This window comes from Eleutherodactylus coqui, chromosome 1 (genome assembly GCF_035609145.1).
Source record: "Eleutherodactylus coqui strain aEleCoq1 chromosome 1, aEleCoq1.hap1, whole genome shotgun sequence".
Taxonomy (NCBI): domain Eukaryota; kingdom Metazoa; phylum Chordata; class Amphibia; order Anura; family Eleutherodactylidae; genus Eleutherodactylus; species Eleutherodactylus coqui.
The window spans coordinates 521,799,934-521,822,022 of NC_089837.1; the positions used below are offsets into that span (position 1 = coordinate 521,799,934).

General features: G+C 47.1%; 1 protein-coding gene across 1 annotated transcript in view; it reads right to left on the reverse strand.

Moving 5' to 3' along the window:
- Positions 1–22,089, reverse strand: part of MYO7A (myosin VIIA) — a 163,417-nt gene that overhangs the window by 23,775 nt on the left and 117,553 nt on the right. The window contains exons 26-35 of the mRNA XM_066588272.1: positions 21,197–21,286; positions 20,086–20,213; positions 18,361–18,487; positions 12,821–12,940; positions 10,519–10,692; positions 8,341–8,568; positions 8,088–8,258; positions 6,688–6,805; positions 6,253–6,379; positions 251–420 (exon numbers count right to left, since the gene is read on the reverse strand). Coding sequence (XP_066444369.1) covers positions 251–420; positions 6,253–6,379; positions 6,688–6,805; positions 8,088–8,258; positions 8,341–8,568; positions 10,519–10,692; positions 12,821–12,940; positions 18,361–18,487; positions 20,086–20,213; positions 21,197–21,286 — 1,453 coding nt within the window. The remainder of the gene's footprint in view (positions 1–250; positions 421–6,252; positions 6,380–6,687; positions 6,806–8,087; positions 8,259–8,340; positions 8,569–10,518; positions 10,693–12,820; positions 12,941–18,360; positions 18,488–20,085; positions 20,214–21,196; positions 21,287–22,089) is intronic.

A 22,089-nucleotide genomic window follows, 5' to 3' on the forward strand; every position in this document is an offset into this window, starting at 1 on the left:
TGTCTCTAGTCAGGTAATACGGAGGTGCCATCAACTGACCAAGCGACACTGCGCTCACTAGAAGCTGCCAGGTACTGGGCGAAGGAGCCTGGGAGCCACGTCACTCCAATTGGGAATCACTGCTTTATGCAGTTGCGGAAGAACCACATTTAAAAACTGCAACAAAAACGCTCTGTGTGAACGTAGCCTAACATGTAAGCTGCATCACTCTGATGGTGGAGAAACCGGAGGACTTGGGAAAAGACCTTACCAGGGTTTGAATTGTCCTGAAGAGCCACCACGAACTTGGATCTTTTTCTCAGTCCTTCCAGGAAGGTGACCACAAGATCTCGGATATCTTCTGCATTGTTGGATGTGAAGGTGTACTCATCTCCCTTAATGGTGGCCAAGGTGAAGCTCTGCCCCTGCAGCTTTCCTCCCCTTTAAGAGGCCACAACAACAAGAGGTAACCGGAGAACATATTTAGATGCAGCTTAATCTTGTGTCATTGAAAACAGTCCAACTGTCCTAACCAAGACCTTAAAGTTGTTCTGTCCAGTCTCTATTGGAGGGCAGTGGATTCTAGAGAAGGACAGGCTGAGGGATATATTGTTTTCTAAGATTTCATTCATTATTTTCATGTAAAAAACTTTTTCACTGCTGCCGGGGCTCATAGAGGAAGCCTATGAGTTTTGTTTCCTTCTCACAGGCTTTCTCTACGAGTGGGTAAGGGATGCAGGACCCACAGGCTTTCTTTACGAGTGGGAGGAGGAAGGAGGACTCACAGGCTTTCTCTATGAATGGGAGTAAGACTCACAGGCTTGCTCTACGAGTTTGGGGGAGGAAGCAGTGAGACTGTGGAACTCTTTGCCTGAGGATGTGGTGATGACAAAATCCATAGAGATGTTTAAAAGGGGACTTGATGTCTTTCTAGAGCGGAAGGATATTACAGGATATAAATCTTAGGTTAATTGTTAATCCGGGTATACAGGCAGGTAGGAACTATTAGGGGTTGATCCAGGGAACAGTCTGATTGCCATTAGGGAGTCGGGAAGGAATTTTTCCCCCAAAAGGGCTAATTAGCTCCTGCCTCTTGGGTTTTTTTTGCCTTCCTCTGGATCAACAACATAAGAGGATACTGTTACTATGTAAGCAGGGCTCACAGGCTTTCTCTATGAGTGCGTGGAGAAAGCAGGACTCACAGGCTTTCTCTATGAGTGGGAGGAGAACTTACAGGTTTTCTCCATGAGTGGGAGTAGGACTCACAGGCTTGCTCTACGAGTTTGGAGCAGGAAGCAGGGCTCACAGGCTTTCTGTATAAGTGGGAGGATGAAGGAGGACTCACAGGCTTTCTCTACGAGTGGGGAAGGAAACAAGAATCACAGGCTTTCTGTATTATTGGGAGGAGGAAGGAGGACTCACAGGCTTTCTCTACGAGTGGGAGGAAGAAGCAGGTTCATAGATTCTCTTTATGAGTGGGAGGAGGAAGGAGGACTCACAGGCTTTCTCTACGAGTGGGGAAGGAAACAAGAATCACAGGCTTTCTGTATTATTGGGAGGAGGAAGGAGGACTCACAGGCTTTCTTGATAAGTGGGAGGAGGAAGGAGGACTCACAGGCTTTCTTGATAAGTGGGAGGAGGAAGCAGGACTAACAGCTTTCTCTATGAGTAGAAGGATCCAAAAGGTATATCCGCGCTAATGCCGGCATTAGCGCGGATATACCTTTTGGATCTTTTCATTCCCCTTTTGGCAATTTTTTCCTCTTGGGGATTTATTTTCTCCTGCTGCTTACCGGATTTTAGAGGACTCCAAGTACCCGCTATAGGCAAACCAGGACGTTTGGTGCAGGCGGGCTAGCCCATTACCTACATAGGGCTCCCGCCAAGCACCAGGTGAGTCTAGACAATTTTTTTCAATCTTTTTCTTTCATGTTGGGTGGCGCGGATCATTTTGTTTCTTCCCTATGAGTAGAAGGAGGAGGGAAGACTCACAGGCTTTCTTTATGAGTGAGAGGAGAACTCACAGGCTTTCTTCACGAGTGGGGGGAAGAAGGAGGACTCACAGGCTTTCTCTATGAGTGTGTGGAGGAAGCAGGACTCACAGGCTTTCTCTATGAGTGGGAGGATGAAGCAGGACTTACAGGCTTTCTGTACGAGTGGGAGTATAAAGCAGGACTCACAGGCTTTCTCTACGAGTGGGAGGAGGACTTACAGATTTTCTCCATGAGTGGGAGTAGGACTCACAGGCTTGCTCTACGAGTTTGGAGGAGGAAGCAGGGCTCACAGGCTTTCTCTATGAGTGGGAGAATGAAGCTGGACTTACAGGCTTTCTCTCCGAGTGGGAGGAAGAAGCAGATTCATAGGCTCTCTTTATGAGTGGGAAGAGGAATGACGACTCATAGGCTTTTTCTACGAGTGGGAGGAAGCAAGACTCAAAGGCTTTCTGTATTATTGGGAGGAGGAAGGAGGGCTCACAGGCTTTCTCTATGAGTGAGAGGAGGAAGCAGGACTCACAGCTTTCTCTATGAGTAGGAGAAGGAAGGAGGACTCACAGGCTTTCTTTATGAGTGGGAGGAGGACTCACAGGTTTTCTCTACGAGTGGGAGGAGGAAGCAGGACTCACAGGCTTTCTTTACGAGTGGGAGGAGAAAGGAGGACTCACAGGCTTTCTCTATGAGTGGTTGGAGGAAGCAGGACTCACAGGTTTTCTCCATGAGTGGGAGGAGGACTTACAGGCTTTCTTTACAATTGGATGTGGGAAACAGGACTCACAGGCTTTCTCTATGAGTGGGTAGGGGAAGCAGGACTCACAGGCTTTCTCTACGAGTGGGTAGGGGAAGCAGGACTCACAGGCTTTCTCTATGAGTGGGTGGGGGAAGCAGGACTCACAGGCTTTCTCTATGAGTGGGTGGGGGAAGCAGGACTCAGAAGCTTTCTCTATGAGTGGGAGGATGAAGCAGGACTCTCAGGCTTTCTCTATGAGTGGGAGGAGGAAGCAGGACTCACAGGTTTTCTCTATGAGTGGGAGGGGAAAGCAGGACTCACAGGATTTCTCTATGAGTGTGTGGAAGAAGCAGGACTCACAGGCTTTCTCTATGAGTGTGAGGATGAAGCTGGACTCACAGGCTTTCTCTACGAGTGGGAGGAAGAAGCAGGTTCATAGGCCTTCTTTATGAGTGGGAGGAGGAAGGAGGACTCACAGGCTTTCTCTATGAGTGTGTGGAGGAAGCAGGACTCACAGGCTTTCTCTATGAGTGGGAGGATGAAGCAGGACTTACAGGCTTTCTTTACGAGTGGGAGTATAAAGCAGGACTCACAGGCTTTCTCTACGAGTGGGAGGAGGACATACAGATTTTCTTCATGAGTGGGAGTAGGACTCACAGGCTTGCTCTACGAGTTTGGAGGAGGAAGCAGGGCTCACAGGCTTTCTCTATGAGTGGGAGAATGAAGCTGGACTTACAGGCTTTCTCTCCGAGTGGGAGGAAGAAGCAGATTCATAGGCTCTCTTTATGAGTGGGAAGAGGAATGAGGACTCACAGGCTTTTTCTACGAGTGGGAGGAAGCAAGACTCAAAGGCTTTCTGTATTATTCGGAGGAGGAAGGAGGACTCACAGGCTTTCTCTGTGAGTGAGAGGAGGAAGCAGGACTCACAGCTTTCTCTATGAGTAGGAGAAGGAAGGAGGACTCACAGGCTTTCTTTATGAGTGGGAGGAGGACTCACAGGTTTTCTCTACGAGTGGGAGGAGGAAGCAGGACTCACAGGCTTTCTTTACGAGTGGGAGGAGAAAGGAGGACTCACAGGCTTTCTCTATGAGTGTTTGGGGGAAGCAGGACTCACAGGCTTTCTCTACGAGTGGGTAGGGGAAGCAGGACTCACAGGCTTTCTCTATGAGTGGGTGGAGGATGCAGGACTCACAGGCTTTCTCTATGAGTGGGAGGATGAAGCAGGACTCTCAGGCTTTCTCTATGAGTGGGAGGAGGAAGCAGGACTCACAGGTTTTCTCTATGAGTGGCAGGGGAAAGCAGGACTGACAGGCTTTCTCTATGAGTGTGTGGAGGAAGCAGGACTCACAGGCATTCTCTATGAGTGTGAGGATGAAACTGGACTCACAGGCTTTCTCTACGAGTGGGAGGAAGAAGCAGGTTCATAGGCCTTCTTTATGAGTGGGAGTAGGAAGGAGGACTCACAGACTTTCTCTATGAGTAGGAGGAGGAAGCAAGACTCACAGGCTTTCTGTATTATTGGGAGGAGGAAGGAGGACTCACAGGCTTTCTCTATGAGTGGTTGGGGGAAGCAGGACTCACAGCTTTCTCTATGAGTAGGAGAAGGAAGGAGGACTCACAGGCTTTCTTTATGAGTGGGAGGAGGACTCACAGGTTTTCTCGACGAGTGGGAGGAGAAAGCAGGACTCACAGGCTTTCTTTACGAGTGGGAGGAGAAAGGAGGACTCACAGGCTTTCTCTATGAGTGGTTGGGGGAAGCAGGACTCACAGGCTTTCTCTACGAGTGGGTAGGGGAAGCAGGACTCACAGGCTTTCTCTATGAGTGGGTGGAGGATGCAGGACTCACAGGCTTTCTCTATGAGTGTGAGGATGAAGCTGGACTCACAGGCTTTCTCTACGAGTGGGAGGAAGAAGCAGGTTCATAGGCCTTCTTTATGAGTGGGAGGAGGAAGGAGGACTCACAGGCTTTCTCTATGAGTGTGTGGAGGAAGCAGGACTCACAGGTTTTCTCTATGAGTGGCAGGGGAAAGCAGGACTCACAGGCTTTCTCTATGAGTGTGAGGATGAAACTGGACTCACAGGCTTTCTCTACGAGTGTGAGGAAGAAGCTGGTTCATAGGCCTTCTTTATGAGTGGGAGGAGGAAGGAGGACTCACAGACTTTCTCTATGAGTAGGAGGAGGAAGCAAGACTCACAGGCTTTCTGTATTATTGGGAGGAGGAAGGAGGACTCACAGGCTTTCTCGATGAGTGGGAGGAGGAAGGAGGACTCACAGGCTTTCTCTATGAGTGAGAGGAGGAAGCAGGACTCACAACTTTCTCTATGAGTAGGAGGAGGAGGAGGGAGGACTCACAGGCTTTCTTTATGAGTGGGAGGAGGACTCACAGGCTTTCTCTATGAGTGGGAGGAGGAAGGAGGACTCACAGGCTTTCTCTACGAGTGGGAGGGGAAAGCAGGACTCACAGGTTTTCTCTATGAGTGGGAGGGGAAAGCAGGACTCACAGGCTTTCTCTATGAGTGTGTGGAGGAAGCAGGACTCACAGGCTTTCTCTATGAGTGTGAGGATGAAGCTGGACTCACAGGCTTTCTCTACGAGTGGGAGGAAGAAGCAGGTTCATAGGCCTTCTTTATGAGTGGGAGGAGGAAGGAGGACTCACAGACTTTCTCTATGAGTAGGAGGAGGAAGCAAGTCTCACAGGCTTTCTGTATTATTGGGAGGAGGAAGGAGGACTCACAGGCTTTCTCTACGAGTAGGAGGAGGAAGCAAGATTCACAGGCTTTCTGTATTATTGGGAGGAGGAAGGAGGACTCACAGGCTTTCTCCATGAGTGGGAGGAGGAAGGAGGACTCACAGGCTTTCTCTATGAGTGAGAGGAGGAAGCAGGACTCACAACTTTCTCTATGAGTAGGAGGAGGGAGGACTCACAGGCTTTCTTTATGAGTGAGAGGAGGACTCACAAGCTTTCTCTATGAGTGGGAGGAGGAAGGAGGACGGAGGACTCACAGGCTTTCTCGATGAGTGGGAGGAAGAAGGACTCACAGGCTTTCTCCATGAGTGGGTGGAGGAAGCAGGACTCACAACTTTCTCTAATGGTAGGAGGAGGAGGGAGGACTCACAGGCTTTCTTTATGAGCGGGAGGAGGACTCACAGGCTTTCTCTATGAGTGGGACGGGGAAGGAGGACTCGCAGGCTTTCTCTATGAGTGGGTCGGGGAAGGAGGACTCACAGGCTTTCTTTTTGAGTGGGTCGGGGAAGGAGGACTCACAGGCTTTCTCTATGAGTGGGTGGGGGAAGCAGGACTTATTAGCAGACTCCTATCAGTAGTTAAACATCTATTTATATGAAAACACTGAGAGAAATCCTAGGAAAGTATATAATCCTGAGCTCCATTCCTCCCGATCTATCCTGATCCTCAGATTGAGACGCTACAGGTCCACTTTAATTCAAAGGTCTGCAATTACCTTTAGTACACGTTATGATTACAAATATGTCTATGGAGATTCTGTGATACAAATACTTCTGTGGAGAAGTTACAGTTTTGCATGTACCTGCTGCTGGACACAGCGGTGATCTCGGGGAAGGACAGCTCCAGGAGGACCTGCTCCTGCTCATCTACAAAGTACACCCCAGTCCAGTTCACAGCCACGATCACGTCGTTCTTTGGAAGGCTCGGCCCTGAAAATGACACGTCACATGATAAGAGTTCTGACAAAATGAGTTAAAGATAATACATAATATATGCCTGGGCCCCGACCATCGCTCTCCATTTACAGTCCATGTAGTAGAGAGGACAGTAAACCCGATCAGACACCTCTGCGCCTCGTATAAGGTAGGTCCCTGCCCCAATAATACACTGTAACAACCTATCAGGACAGTGAAGAGATTTGTGCAGCTGATGCGTTTGCCTCACAGAGGATTGTCTGCACTGGATACAATCTTTCAACCTGTGGATGGAAACATTTTTGGGCGGACATTCACTTTACCTGAGAACTTGAAGGCCTCATAAAATCTGGAAAACAGCAAAGGCCACTTAAACCGCGCAAAATCCACCACGTTCTCTTTGACCTTCTGTGCGTCCGATCTCCTCTGGGCGTATATACCCTGCAGGGGCGAAAGGCATTCAGTGGTCAGTAAGAGGTTCCTTATACTGGATGTGACACAGAGCCGCCGTATGGATACATTAGTGTAACAGCTCCATCATATCATGGTATTAGTCACATTCATGTATGAATATATAGGGAATCACTGGATCTCTCGTGCCGCAAACCAGAGCGACTCTAGTAATTACATTATATTAGGAGATTGCTTGTACAGCAAATTCCTAACACTAAATGGTCTCTTTTTAGAGCTTCCAGCCCTCTCACGATTGGCGCTTCCCTCTATGGTAATCCTCTCCGTGACCCCGGAGCATAAAATCACGTGACAAGTTTTCTGTGGATCAGTTTCAGTGTGAATCCACGTTAGATGGGAAAATCCAGCGATCTGAGCGACTTCCAACGAGGTCGGGTCGTCGATGCTAGACTAGCCGGGGCCTCACTGCTAACCGCGCGCACGCGCGGGGGGGGGGGGGGGGGGGGTCTTGTATAATGGTTTGGAGAGTATACAGAGAATGAGAAATATCCAGCAAAAGGGAAAAAAACCTATCTACGAAAGGGGTCAGAGGAGAACATACGTGTACACCATATGGATGGCACAGGCTCAAAAGCTGAGCCCATGCCATCTGCAGTGGGAGCTGGCTGTGACTTACAGCAGGACTCAGTGAGAAAACTGGTCCCCACTGTTAACCCCTTACATGGCTCGACCGATGTTGATTGCAGAATGTAAAAGGGTTCCTAGAGGGAGGGCGCCCCATCTGTGATGTCATTGCCTCCCAAAAAAGTAATAACATTGATCGAAAAGCCAAAAAACAAATGACAGATAATTTTTTTTGTCAATCCCCCTAAAACAACATAATAAAAGTGATAAAGTACATTATATGGACTAAAAAAAGATGCCATTAGACAATACAATGTCTTGCATAAATTATTTTGAAATTAAAAAAAAAAGTTTTAGCTTTTGAAAAGTGGGGATGAAAATTCCTCTAAATTTGTCATGTCCTCAGGCCCAAAATAGGCCATCACTAAGGGGTTAAATGGCTTTGCAAAGAACGTAATATTGCTGGCCTGTCCTTGGGGTGGTGGGAGTTGATCCCCCACACCCTCCACTGACCAGGTATTGATAACCTATCCTAAGATAGACCATCAATATGGCCGTCCCAGAAGCAGCCCCATGTACATTTCCCCTTTGAGTCGGGTCTTCAGAGGACCTGTGTGATGAGAGGAGCTGTTCTCTTAGTGAGGTCCATACGTCTACATAGATACATAGTCAACGGAGGCCATCATACCTTTTTGTGTGCAGCAATTATGAACTGCGCCCATTTCTCCACGTTTTTGGATGGCGTGATCTCACGGTCCGGAATGTAAGACGGTATGAGATTTAGGAGTCGTTCCATTATCAGCTCCGAGCCATAATCCACATAGTACTGCTGAGACGCCAGCTCTGCCAGGTCTTCCTCCTAGAAGCAGGACAAGAATCATGTACCCTAAAGGGCCCTAATTTGACTGACCCCATAACAGGTGTACTGGGATGGTGCTCACCTTATCACACCGGTACTCGCCAAACTTCACTCCCCTTACAATTTGTTGATAGATGAGATTGGTCGCCACGTTGTCTTCTGTAGGATTGTGCCATGGGGTGAAAATTTCCTTTCTGAAAAAGAGCCTCCAGGGGGCGTTCCTTTCCTGCGCACCCTGCTCCTTGGCATATTGCTCACATTGAGATACGGCATCCATCACATGATCATTCCCGCTGCCCAACGAGGACACCTAGCGCAAAATGCAAAGCAAGGGTGTAAAGTGATGGAAAGATATAGGCATAGTCAGCACATGATCTACTATTATAGCACTATGTAGCAGTATTATATTTGTGCTGTAAGGCACTGCTATGCGCTCATGGTGCGGCACTATTAAATAGGAACTGTATGGTAGCATTATTCAGTTATTGTATGGTACTATTATTTAGCACTGCATTGTGGCATTTTTTAGGCATTGTATGATAGTACGTATTATGTGAGCACTGTATGCTTCTATTATATAGTACTGTATAAAAGTATTATTTAATGCTACTCTTGCACTAAATGGCAGTATTATATTGGTTATTATATGGTACAGCAGAATAGCTCTGTATGGTGGCACTATTTGGCATGGTATGGTGGCATTTTCTAGGCATTGTATGATATTATATGGACATTGCACTGTTTTATATTACTGTCTAGGAGTATTATTTTAGAACAGGTTATTCTTGCATTGCATGGCCATATTATAATAATAATAGTATGGTACTGTTTAGCAGCATTATTTGGTTATTGTATGGCACTATTATTTGGCTTGGTATAGTGGCATTTTTTAGGCATTGTATAAGATGTGAGCAATGTATGGTACCGTGTTGTACTTTATAGGTGAATTATTGGAGCACTTTTAACCTTGCACTATATGGCAATATTATATTGGTCACTGTATGATGCTACTGTTTAGGACTGGATGGCGACATTTTTAGGCACAATACTTTTATATAGCATTGTGAAGAGGTATTCTGTAGCACTGTAATTATTGCACTATATGGCCTCAGTCACACGGGCGTTTTTTCACGCGATTTGCGGATGCGCATCCGCAAATCGCGTGACTGAGGCCGACGATTCACCGAAAAATCTGCACCTAGCCACGTTTATCATCGTAGCAAAACGGCAGTCTGACCTGAGGAAAATCGCCGTGCGCATCAAAATGCGCATGAATCTTGGATCGTCCGGAACTTTTTCGTCATGCATGTAATGATGCTGCAGCCCACTACCAGGTGTAATAAATAGCTGCTAATGAGGCGTGTTCTTCATTCTGCTTCTGGTTCGACCTGGATGTGCGTGGCATTACTGGAGATTGGATAAGATAACCTGTTGCCCCCATATTACGACCACCTTGTCAGCCTTTCATTTCATTCAAGTAATCACTTCCTAGAAGACTATGCACTCGCGCAGATGACGGAAGTACAGTGCGGCGTGCTCGCCAGCAAAAAAATCGCAGCTAGTTGCAGTACATGCCTTTTGTGCGCACAATTAAAAGCAGAACGCAGATAGGCGCGTTCTGCAAATCGTTGTGTCCTATAATTTATCGCACATCCACATAAAAAACGGACATGTGACCGATCCCATTGCGAAGCATTGGGTCTATATATACGCGGATCGCATACGCAAATCGCGCAAAAAAACGCCCGTGTGACTGAGGCCTATGGCAGTGTTATATTGGTCATTGTATGGTATTGTATTTTAGCATTGTATAGGCGCATTTTAGTTATTGTATGATAATATTATGCAGGCAGAGACAGCTCAAGCAGACATTAAGGGGTAATGCCCACGGACTGATTTCTGCCGATTTGTGATCCTAAGTGCCTTTAGTCGAGCATAAACTATTAATCAAATGTGCTTTTATATACTGATAATATCAAACCTCAGCGTACGGTATATATAATACTGTGTTCTACAGGAGTTGTAGGTTCAAATGTGATCAAAGCCCCATGGACAGTAGGGAAAAAAGTTCCTTCAGGACATGAGAATGCAACCTATGTCTGTCCAGATCGCCAGGACTTGATGGGAGTTATGGTTGTAAAACAATTCACCCTTACTGGTTGATAAACAGAATAACAGAACAGCAGTGCAGACTGACACGTGGACAGATGAGAGCGATAGCAAAAGGAGTACAGATCACAAGTACAATGGCAGCAGGTACCTTATCAAACAGAGCGATGTATAAGGAGAACCCAAATCTGTCCTTCAGGTTGACTTTGTCGGCCAGTGAGTTGCAGAGTTCCTTTGCTGTGGTGGCTGAATCCGTGAGAAGGGTCTTAGTTGTTCCATCCATGAACGTCACAGGAAGCATAATCGGCTTCTTGGATTTGGTGGCCTGCGAGATCAGTGGGAAATGTCAGTAAAACAGTTGCTGAAGCAAAATGTCCTCTCATCTCCAAGCAGCTGGGCCAATTCCCCAATATGACCGAAACATCACAATACCAATTATAGGATAACCTGACCCCCCCAGGCTGCCGATTCCCAACCCTTTAACCCTTTGCAATCTAATTTTGGATTCAGGGTTTCCTAGGGGTTTTTCTCTTTCTGCCATTATACAATGGCGCCATCTGCTGGCTAGAGCCAGTACTGCAGTATGGGACATGCTGGAGAGGCCCATGACAACACCGTGGCCAGTAATATACAGTAAGAATACCCTGACGGACATCTTTTGACATCGGAGCTGTACAGCCTTCAATCAGAATGTCTTGAGACATCAGACAGTGGATTGGAAAGGGTTAAGGATGAGAGGGAACCCTGAAATAAGTTTTATGACTTCCAGGATTTCAAAATAATGCATACTGCGCCAAATTTACCAAAATGACACATATACGATACATAAAGTGCAACTACGGTAGTTAGCAAAGTTAGACACTGTTGTTTTCCCTAGAGACCTTTCACACGGGACAGAATTAATGCGCACGAACATTTATGTTGCTTGAACTCCGCACCTGTTACAATCTGCGCATTCTTATTTCAAAAACACAAGATTAAATTCCGCCGTGGCAAAACTTTCTGCTGCGGAATTAAGGAAGTCTTGTGGAATTGTTGCAGATTTCTAATATACAGGGCTAATTAAAAATACAAATTAGATATTAGAAAAAGCTTTCTGACAGTGAGAGGAATCAGTGAGTGGAACAGGTTGCCACGGTAGGGAGGTGGTGAGTTCTCCCTCAATGAAATTGTTTAAACAAAGGCTGGGCAGACATCTGTCTGGGATGATTTAGTGATCCTGCACTGAGCAGGGGGTTGGACCCGATGACCCTGGAGGACCTGATGACCCTGGAGGTCCTGATGACCCCGGAGGTCCCTTCCAAATCTACCATTCTATGAATTAAAGTCTTCATAAAAAAACGCAAGAAATTCCACAAGACGTTCTATAGAACACATTCTGTAATTAAAAACACCACAAAACCTGCACTAATTGACAAAAAATGCGTCTGCGCTGCTTCCTGCAGACCATTAGGGACCTTTCGCATGGGATGGAATTACGCTGCAGGACGCAGCCAAATCTGCAGCTGCAGAGTTCCACACTAAAATCCACAAGTCCTAACTTTTTGATGCAGAATTGCAGGCAAGGCTTTAAGTCATTTTCAATTCCGCATCAAAATCCGCAGGCAGGTACAGCCCCGAAGTGCTGCAAGGGAATTCACATTGTGGGGAGCGCAATATGGGGCCGCGATTCATGGCCCCATATCATGCTCGCCCTTGTAAAGTTAGCCTAAGGATAACTTCACAAGGGGCAAGTGCGATATCGGATATTGTTTTCAATGGGGAACCTCTGTTCGCACTCACGTGCACCTAGCATGCAGTGCGATGGTGCGGCCGGCCCCATTGAAAACAATGGCAGATGTGATGCAAGGGCACGCCCAAAGATAGGATTCGAGAGAATGGGGTTCATATTCGTGCGTCTCCCAACACACAAATCTGGTGAGGTTTTCTTGCCCAAATGAAGCCGGCCCAAGGTTGGTTTCACATGAGCGCTAATCTTGCGTGATTTTTGTGCATTGCGGGACGCACAACACTTGCCTGAGTATTGGGGTGTGTTCTATTTTTTCACATTCCTTGGAACGCATCGCCCATTGATTTCCAGGAAATATTAAATACATCGCAAGGCTGTCGCATCTCACAAAACGCAAGCGAGAATCGCACTCACCAGTGTGAATAGGGCCTAAGAATGGGGCGAGATGCGGGGTCACCTACAAGACTCTGGAAAGAACTGTACATAGTCTAATAGCAGGCAGATAACATGTAACCATTCTGCTTGGCATCAAGGACAGTTACTATATACTTACAACCCATACTGGCATTATCATACATTCAACGCCAATCGTGGCACTGCCATAACTGGCACATTACATGGGGCACCAGCAGAAGGGTTTGTCTATGATAGTCCAATAAAGCGCCCATTCTGTGAATATTCAATGGAAAAAGTAACATGAAGGATGAATATCACTCTGATATACCTGAAGCTCCAACCAGCTGGGGGGTTGCGTCCTGGTGCCGTTAGCAAACGTCCTTCTCAACCGTTCCTCACAGTACGGAGCGTATCCTGGGGGCCCCCCGCTAATAAAGTTTCTCAGATACTAAAATGAAGACAGAAAAAAAATACATGCAGTGTAATTACTATACAGCAAGGTGCAGGCACTGTGGGATAAGGATGTATATACCAGAGATGGCCTCTAGAGGTGCTATGTGCCCTAGGGAGAGACAGGCAGCCGCTCTGTGCTCTCTTTCCCCATAATCCTCTATGGGGGAATCCTGCCATCTTTAATGGAGTATTTTGGCCCTGGGGACATTGTGGCATTATTAATGGAGGCACTTAGTTTATACAGATTTGTAGTGGCCCCCACCTATAGGCCCCTTCAGAATGTCTTTTTTATATTTGTCTTATGCCTTTGTATTGTCTGCAACTTCTGTGTGCGTGAAGTATGTATGGTGCATCTCTGCAGAACTGAAAGAGTTAGGCCTCCTGCACACGGGCGGAAATTTCCGCCGGTGCCCGCTGCCATAGGATTGCAGTAGACGGCCGCGATTTGACCGCGTGAAAACTCGCGTGGTAAACAAATCGCGGCACGTCCTATTTCTGTGCGAGCCTCGCAGAGGCCCACACAGAAAAGTCACCGCTGACGCGCCGTCTCTGCACCGCGCATGTGTGGCTGTGCGCCTGATGGCACATCGCAGTGCAGAGAGAGAAGACACCAAACGGGTGAGTATAAGGTCAATACTGGGGCGCGGGTCAAGAATTCTCGCAGCGGAATCCTACCCGGCCGTGTGCAGGCGGCCTTAATGTCTGCATGAGCTTTCTCTGTTTGGAAGTGTAGCCTTTTTGCGTTGCGAGTCTGTGGTCACCTGGCCATGCTTTATATTAATGTTTGCTGAGTGTGAGTGCAGAGCAGTCTGCAAGGAGTCTAGTCTGAGTCTGGTCTAGTCAGTGAGTCAGCAGAGAATGTCCATGCGAGCGAGTCAACTAGTCTAGCCAGTCCATCTGCAAGTAGTCTGGCCTGAGCTACTAAGAATGGAGGAGGCCGAAAGGTATCACCCATCTCCCTTGGACTTATCTGATCTCAGGAGACGGCAGGATAACCACAAGCCCCTGTGAGCAGGAGGAGTTTGCCATGCAGCATTGAGAAGCGTCTGATAATGTGAGTGTTGACAGGTTGAGAGTCTGGAGAGGAAAGAGTGTGTGATTTTCCAGGAGTGGAGCTGCACAGATAACTAGGACTGTGGGCCCGATATTCATCATGTGTTCTGCCTCCATGTCTCACTACTAATTCCGTCTATAGCTGTGCTGTATTGGACTTAAAGTAAAGCAACAATGCCAACTGTTCCCGGTTTTGTTTTCAACTACTCTGTGTGTGGACTATCTTTCCGTAACACCGCAGAGGAAGGAACTGTGGCGTCACCCGTGACAATCTAGCAGAAGAAGCCAGGTAGCCAAGTCCCCAATTGCCCACACTTTAATAGCCTGCCCGCAGCTCTGTTGGACGGGCTCCTGGCTATCTTCCGGGTGGGAGACAGTAGAGCCACCGTGGCAAAGGCCTACAACTAATGCCCACTGTCTCCTAGGCTAGGGCTTGATCCTCGGATGTTGCAGATTTGAATCACTTTATTATGACCACCAGCTAATACCTAGAGAGACCGCCATGTGCCGCACAGACAGTAGACGGGCTGGGAGTGACTCAGTGAGGTGCAGGTAGGTGGTCTCAGGTATATGGAGACATGCTGACTGCATCCCACAGTTGCTGGAGGATGTGGGTGGGGGGGATTCATAGAGCGAACATGACCATCGAGGTGGTCCAATAGATGCTCAATTGGATTGAAGTCTAGGAAGTTAGGGGGCAGGGAAGTACTTGGAAGTCTTGGTCGTGCTCTTCGAACCCCTATAGGACATTTCTAGCTGTGTGAAGTTGCATAGTCTTGCTCTAAGATCCCATCGGCCTCGGGGAAGATTAGCAGGTGTGGGAATACATGATCTGCAAGGATGGAATCATAACCTGATCTACTCAGTGAACGCCATGAAAAAGCTCCCCACACCATAATGTTGCTGCCCCCAGCTTATGTTCTTCCAGCAATGGTTGCCCGGTACTTGTTCTCTGATGTTGCCCACCCGGCTCGCCAACGTCCCTCCATTCGATGAAGCAGAAAACGTGACTCATCAGAGAAGGCGACTCTCTGCCAATCAGCGGTTGTCCAATTCCCATACTGCCGTGCAAACTGAAGCCTATTCTTCTGACACCCCTTTGCTTGCAGTGACCATCCGTCTGCTTCGGAACCCCATACGCAGTCAGGTTCATTGAATTGCTGTGCTAGACACATCTGGTGGCCGGCCGGTTTATGGTAATGGTGAGCTGCACCACTGTAGACCATCGGTGGTCCCTCACGCACCTTCATAGCCAACATACACCTCTTACATGAGTGGCAGGTGATGTTCCGCATCTTCCATGTCGGTTATTCCCAATGGTGCTATGTGTCCACTCATGATACACTATCACCACATCAGATCGCAAACTGCACCGTTGGAGAAATACCGCCTCCCTCGGCCCGAAAGCCAATAATCATCCCTTTTTGCCTCTATGGTTAATGGCACACGTTATATACCCACCCAGCCACCCACGACACGTCACCTGCTGATGCCAATAATAATGTGTATTACAGGAGACCTAAAGTCTACATTTTCATATTAGGGAATTTTGAATTGACCTGAGCGGTATGAAGATGGAAAAAAAATGCTGCTGCTACGGAGTTCATGGTGCAGTAAAGATGACATCTTAGGCCACGGTCACACGGGGCGGATTCCCGACGGAAATGTTGCGGTTAGGCCACTGCAAAACCGGCGGCGTAGAGAAGAGCGCGGCCGCAGTAGAAAAAAAAAAATGAACATGCTGCGGCCGGCAAATCCGCACCACAGCAGCGGCTTCTGCCGGCTTAGCCGCGGCGAAATTCTGCACTGAATTTCTGTGGCAAATCCGCCCCTTGTGAACCCAGCCTTAGAGTTATTCTGTAGGTCTATACGATTATGGAAATACTACATTTCTATGGTTTTCATTGTTTTACTACAGTTTTCAGTGGTGGGGTGACAAAATAACCGACAATTCTGGCATTGTGTTCTCTTTTCTTACATCATTCGCTGCTTGTGATAAATAATGCAGTATTTCCATATTTTCCAAATATGGTTGTCTTTTGGTATTACTGGCAGCCTATTTAGCCTTGCCACAGGTGAGTGGAGATCAGGTGTCTCTCCTCCCAGAGGAGATAAATGACATTTCTATTTGGCCAATTGGATAGTCCTTGAATTAGCACAGAGGAGTCCCGTATTCAGGATCCTCGTCTCTTGGACAAGCGGATCTTACTCTGGAGGATCCCTCCTTTCCTGCATTACACAGATAACCCATAGATATGAACTGACCCTGTGATGTGTTTCCTTTCCCCCATAGTAAGGCTGTGAGCACTTTTACACGGCTACTTTGACGCAATAACACGTGGTCTGCGGATGGCGACTACTTGAAGCATTGGATTCCAATGCATTCATTCATAGGAGCGATTTTCAGGCTCGTGAAAAAATAGCAGCGTCAAAACATCAAAAATCAGCGGCCGTTTCCTGTCGCCGATTTTTCACGTCTTGTCCTATCGTTTGACGAAAATCGACGGAAGCTCCCAGAAATTCCTATGGGAGCTGAAAAAAAGAAAGGGGTAGTGAGAGGAAAGAAGACAGCAAACTCTAAGCTATTCAAAGGATTTCTGCTGACGAAATACCGGGCTTTAGCGTACTTTTCACACGATATGTGATGGACGACAAAGCGCTAATAATCGCGGGACTCGAATGCAGCTGTTCTACCTTGCTGCGATTTAAGCCCGCGATGCGGCCGGCGTAAACTAGCAACACTTGTGTGTAAAAGGCCTAATGCTTCACATGGGCGATAAAATCATGCATTGAGAGACGCACAATTCTCGCACAAATATGGATCCTATTCTTTTGAATGGGGTCATACACACGAGCGATGGTTTTCCGGCATGGCACCGCGATGTGATGTGGGAAACAAATCGTAGCATGTTCTATCTTGTGCGTGACACCGCCCATTGTTTCCAATGGGGTCGGCGGCAGCATTGCACCACGTGCTAGGTGCACGCAATGCGAGGGCTTCCATTGAACACCATGGGAGAAACTCTGCTATCCTCCGCAGCGCTAATAGAACATGAAAAGGCCTCACATCCGCTGGGAATTCACATGGTGGGCAGCGCGATATACAGGAGGGATATACAGCCCCATACCAAGCTCACCCGTGTGAAGAAGCCTTTACGGTCAGGTTTCCCTAACGATCACAGCTAATCACGTGAGGTCCCATTATTATTGGTGTAATTTGTGCTTTTGGGGGCACTCTAGTTTTATCATTAGGGGCACTCTAACATTATTACTGTGGGCACTCTGGCACTATTTGTAGGGGCACTGGCATTATTGATGGGGGCACTCTGCCATTATTATTGTGAGCATTCTGGAAATATTGATGGGGCGCTCTGGCATTATTTATATGGGCACTCTGGCAATGTTGATGGATGTATTGTGGTGTTATTATAGGTGGCACTCTTGCAATGTTGATGGGGGCACTCTGGCATTATTAGTATGGGCACTCTGGCAATGTTGATGCTTGCAGTATGGCATTATTATAATGGGCACTCTTGCGATGCTGATGGGCACTCTGGCAATGTTGATGCTTGCAGTATGGCATTATTATAATGGGCACTCTTGCGATGCTGATGGGCACTCTGGCATTATTAGTATGGGCACTCTGGCAATGTTGATGGTTGCAGTATGGCATTATTATAATGGGCACTCTTGCGATGCTGATGGGCACTCTGGCATTATTAGTATGGGCACTCTGGCAATGTTGATGGTTGCAGTATGGCATTATTATAATGGGCACTCTTGCGATGCTGATGGGCACTCTGGCATTATTAGTATGGGCACTCTGGCAGTGTTGATGGTTGCAGTATGGCATTATTATAATGGGCACTCTTGCGATGCTGATGGGCACTCTGGCATTATTAGTATGGGCACTCTGGCAGTGTTGATGGTTGCAGTATGGCATTATTATAATGGGCACTCTTGCGATGCTGATGGGCACTCTGGCATTATTAGTATGGGCACTCTGGCAGTGTTGATGGTTGCAGTATGGCATTATTATAATGGGCACTCTTGCGATGCTGATGGGCACTCTGGCATTATTAGTATGGGCACTCTGGCAGTGTTGATGGTTGCAGTATGGCATTATTATAATGGGCACTCTTGCGATGCTGATGGGCACTCTGGCAATGTTGATGCTTGCAGTATGGCATTATTATAATGGGCACTCTTGCGATGCTGATGGGCACTCTGGCAATGTTGATGGTTGCAGTATGGCATTATTATAATGGGCACTCTTGCGATGCTGATGGGCACTCTGGCATTATTAATATGAACACTTCTAACCATTTCCTTAGATGAAACGGATGGATAGGCCACACTGACCTTGACAAACTTCTCAGAGGGGGCAAAGCATCCCACACACAGAGACATAAGGATCCAGCCGCGGGCATGGCTGCTTTTGGAGGGGTTCTGGGTAAGCTGCTTGGAGATTTGGCAGTAGATTTCATCCCTGCAGGACACAATGTAGACAGAAGATCACAACGTGGTTAGGGCAAAAGACAAATGACAGGATGAGCGGACCTTTAAATACTGTCTAACATAAGAATAAGGGCCCGGTTACACCTGACATGCCAGGCACAATCGTGCCAGCGATGATCGCTCGGTGAATGGATGTGGAGTGGACTGGGGATCGTTCCGGCCCGCCTGTCTCCATTTACAGCAAACAGGCAGTTGTTCACATATGGGGGATTATTGTGATTATCAGCCTTGTAAAAGGGGGCAAAAACACATCGTGAGATGGAATACAAAGTCCATTGGACAGTCATTAACTCATTCTACAGATTGCACACTGAAATAAGAGAGTAACATTGTATCTTATACTCCAGTCACACCCAAAGCTGTATTCACAATTCTCCTTTTGCCCACTTGGAACCCAACAGACATACCCCAAACCGCTTAACTGGTTTTCTACGGTGTATTCTGTTGCACTGCATCCTGGTAGTTGTAGTTTTCGCCTCCCATATCACCGTACTGTGAAGTGCCGGGTATAAACACATTTACTTAGACTGACGGATATAAACCGCAGATGTAAGTAAAGTTTGTGCTGGTGCCAAATGTATTAAGAGGCGCAAATTCTTAATGTATTTGTCACATTCTTCGTGCCAACCTTGCGCCAAATATGATCTGTATAGATCTCAGCTATGACATAAATTAGAGTAAATGTAATGACCACACCCTCTATTTCTAAGCCCCACCCATTGTTAGAAAATTGCCGAACCCAGCATCACCTTCAAAAAGTTTGGTACTTGCACAAAACTTATGCCACAAGCAAAATAATAAATGTGCCCCTACATGTCCCACATCTTATACAGGCACTGAACCAGCAGGGGGCAACAGTGAAAAGTGAGGTCTTGAAAACTTGCAGAAAAGCTAGAAATATATTAAATGCAGATCTGGGTGTGACTGGAGTTTAAAGACACAATCAAGGTAAGAGGTATAAAGCAAAAATAAATGCAATGTTATATTGGGACATTAATTTAATGGTGACTGAAGATGAACTGGCCCTTTAAATTATGTTCTAAAGCAAAACTAGGCGTCTGTAAGCTGCAGTTAAAGGCTTCCATTATTAATTGATGTCATTGCGCTGACAGTGATACTGCGATCACACAGGTGGTCGGTGCACACAGCAGCTGCTGCAGCAACAAACACGCATCCATTATTAATTGTCAGGGATATTGTAAATTAAAGAGCCCATTATGTGGGGGACGCGGTGAACCCAGCGCCTCTATGCAGGGGATTCATCACGACTCAAGGGAAGCATCAGAAAATCTACATATAAGCTTGGACAACTTCTGGGAGACTTTGCTTTCTTTATCTCATGCTCAACTAGAATTATTTCATGTCTTGTGCTCTAGTCACATCCAGAGCTTCTTTGGAAATTGTACTTTTCTGCTAAAGGGACCTGCATGCTGTGGCATCTGCTTGATGCTGTGCTGTTTTGCGTTATAGAATAGGTTTGTATTGCAGCTTTATGTGCGACTGGAGTAGATGAGAAGATGTAACTCAAGATAAGTAGCATCAGGGACAGAATAAGAAGAGGGATCTGACCGTAGCGTAGGCCTCAGGATGCCATTCCCGATAATGAAATGGAGCTTCTCCAGGTTGGAGGTGGGCCGATCTTCCAGCATGCTGTTCCCCTGTAGTGTGGACTCTCCATCATGGAGTCTTTTAGTGACCTGTTCAATATCAAAGATGAAGGAAAGATGAGAGAAGGGTGAAGGGTCTGGATCTCAATACCATTCAGGGACATCTCTAGAGGGCATGGCAGTGCCTATAGTAAGGGGCTCCTGTGTACTGACAGCCTACAACGCTGCCTCCTCTCTGTGCAAGTCACTGCATTAATCCCTCCACCCTGTGTCAATCACTGCACGCGATGCCTCTACCCTACACCGTTGCCTTCACCTTGTGCTGATCACTACACTGATGCCTCCACTGTGTGCCGGTCACTGTACCGATGCCTCCACCCTGTTTCGGTCCCTAATCTGATGCCTCCACCCTGTCTCGGGCACTGCACTGATGCCTCCACCCTGTCTCGGGCACTGCACTGATGCCTCTACTCTGTGCCTGTCACTATATCGGTGCCTTCACCCTGTGCCTGTCACTACATCGTTGCCTCCACCCTGTGCCTGTCACTACATCGATTCCTGCACGCTGTCCCATTCACTGCACTGGTTGCCCGTCCACTATAGAATACAATCTAAAATCATCACTCTCATCCATAAAGCTCTCCACGGCGCTACACCTCCCTATATCTTCCCATCATCACAGTCTAACACCCTACCCGTGCTCTCTGCTCTGCTAATAACCTTATACTAAATTCCTCTTTAGTGCAAACCTCTTACTTCCATATCCAAGACTTTCCTCGAGCTGCACCAGTTCTCTAGAATGTGCTACCTCAGATGATCAAGTTAATCTTCAACACCCATAATTTTAAACACGCCCTAAAAACTCATCTCTTTAGGGAGGTTTATCACATCCCCTAATCTAACTTCTCCATTTGCCCCTCTTCTACATTCTCCCTCAAAACCCGACTCCTTGTATACCCCATATCCAATACACCCTAATACACGTCATATCTGTACATACACAGATACAGCTGGCAACAGTCTCATGATTACTCATTACGGCTATGTTAGGCTATAGATATAAAAAGTGGCACCTCCTCGGTTAACTTGGACTTCTTCTTCAAGGTCAGTGACACCAGCTTGTGTCGCACACTGTTCTTCTTCAGGCCATCAATGTGAGCGCTCTACATAGAGTAGAAGAGATGTCAAGAGTTAATATTAATGTAGTCTGTAGGGTGAGGGAGTCAAGGTTTCCCAGGGACCTTCTACTTCTTGCTTGGGTGACCACCATTTGAGTACATGTAGATACTAATAGCTATACAGTGTACTGCCTCTACATATGGCACAGGAGTGTCTGATATGTCGCTCCTACAGACAAGAGGCAACATGATAAAGAATACATTTGAGCAAGACAAAGGAAAAAAAGTGCAGGAACAAGAGTATTTGTAGAATATTTACATGAGTGCGAAATGGAGTCCTAGGTGAGAAAGTATGTAGCAAATGGAGATAAACTTTAAAGGAAGTTTGTGTTTTTCCCCAAGCTCCACATGGCCCCAAAAGCACCTTTTACTAATTAGGACTAAACTGTCCAATGGACGGTTCACTGCTGGCACTGGTCCAGGATCCCTCAACATACATCTGCACTAACCTCATCCATTGCCAATTGATTGAACCTCTAGCCCCTTTGAGCTTGAGATTCCATATATTCCAGGCACTGTGCACGCACCGCAGTTTCAGGATGGGCGCATGTACAGAGGATTGCCAGACTGTGCGCTGGGCTTGCCGCGGTCATGTGCATGCGCCTATCCCTGAAATGTCCTGAGGTCCAGGGAGCTGGAGATATTAAATCGATTGACAATGGGCATCATTAGCACAGAAAGAGGGGTAGAGAGCCTGGACCAGTGCCAAGGAGTGCACTACGGTACCCTTCGAAGGTTTCGTCCTAACTCGTCACGTAATTATACAAAATGTCTATTTTTGAGGCCAT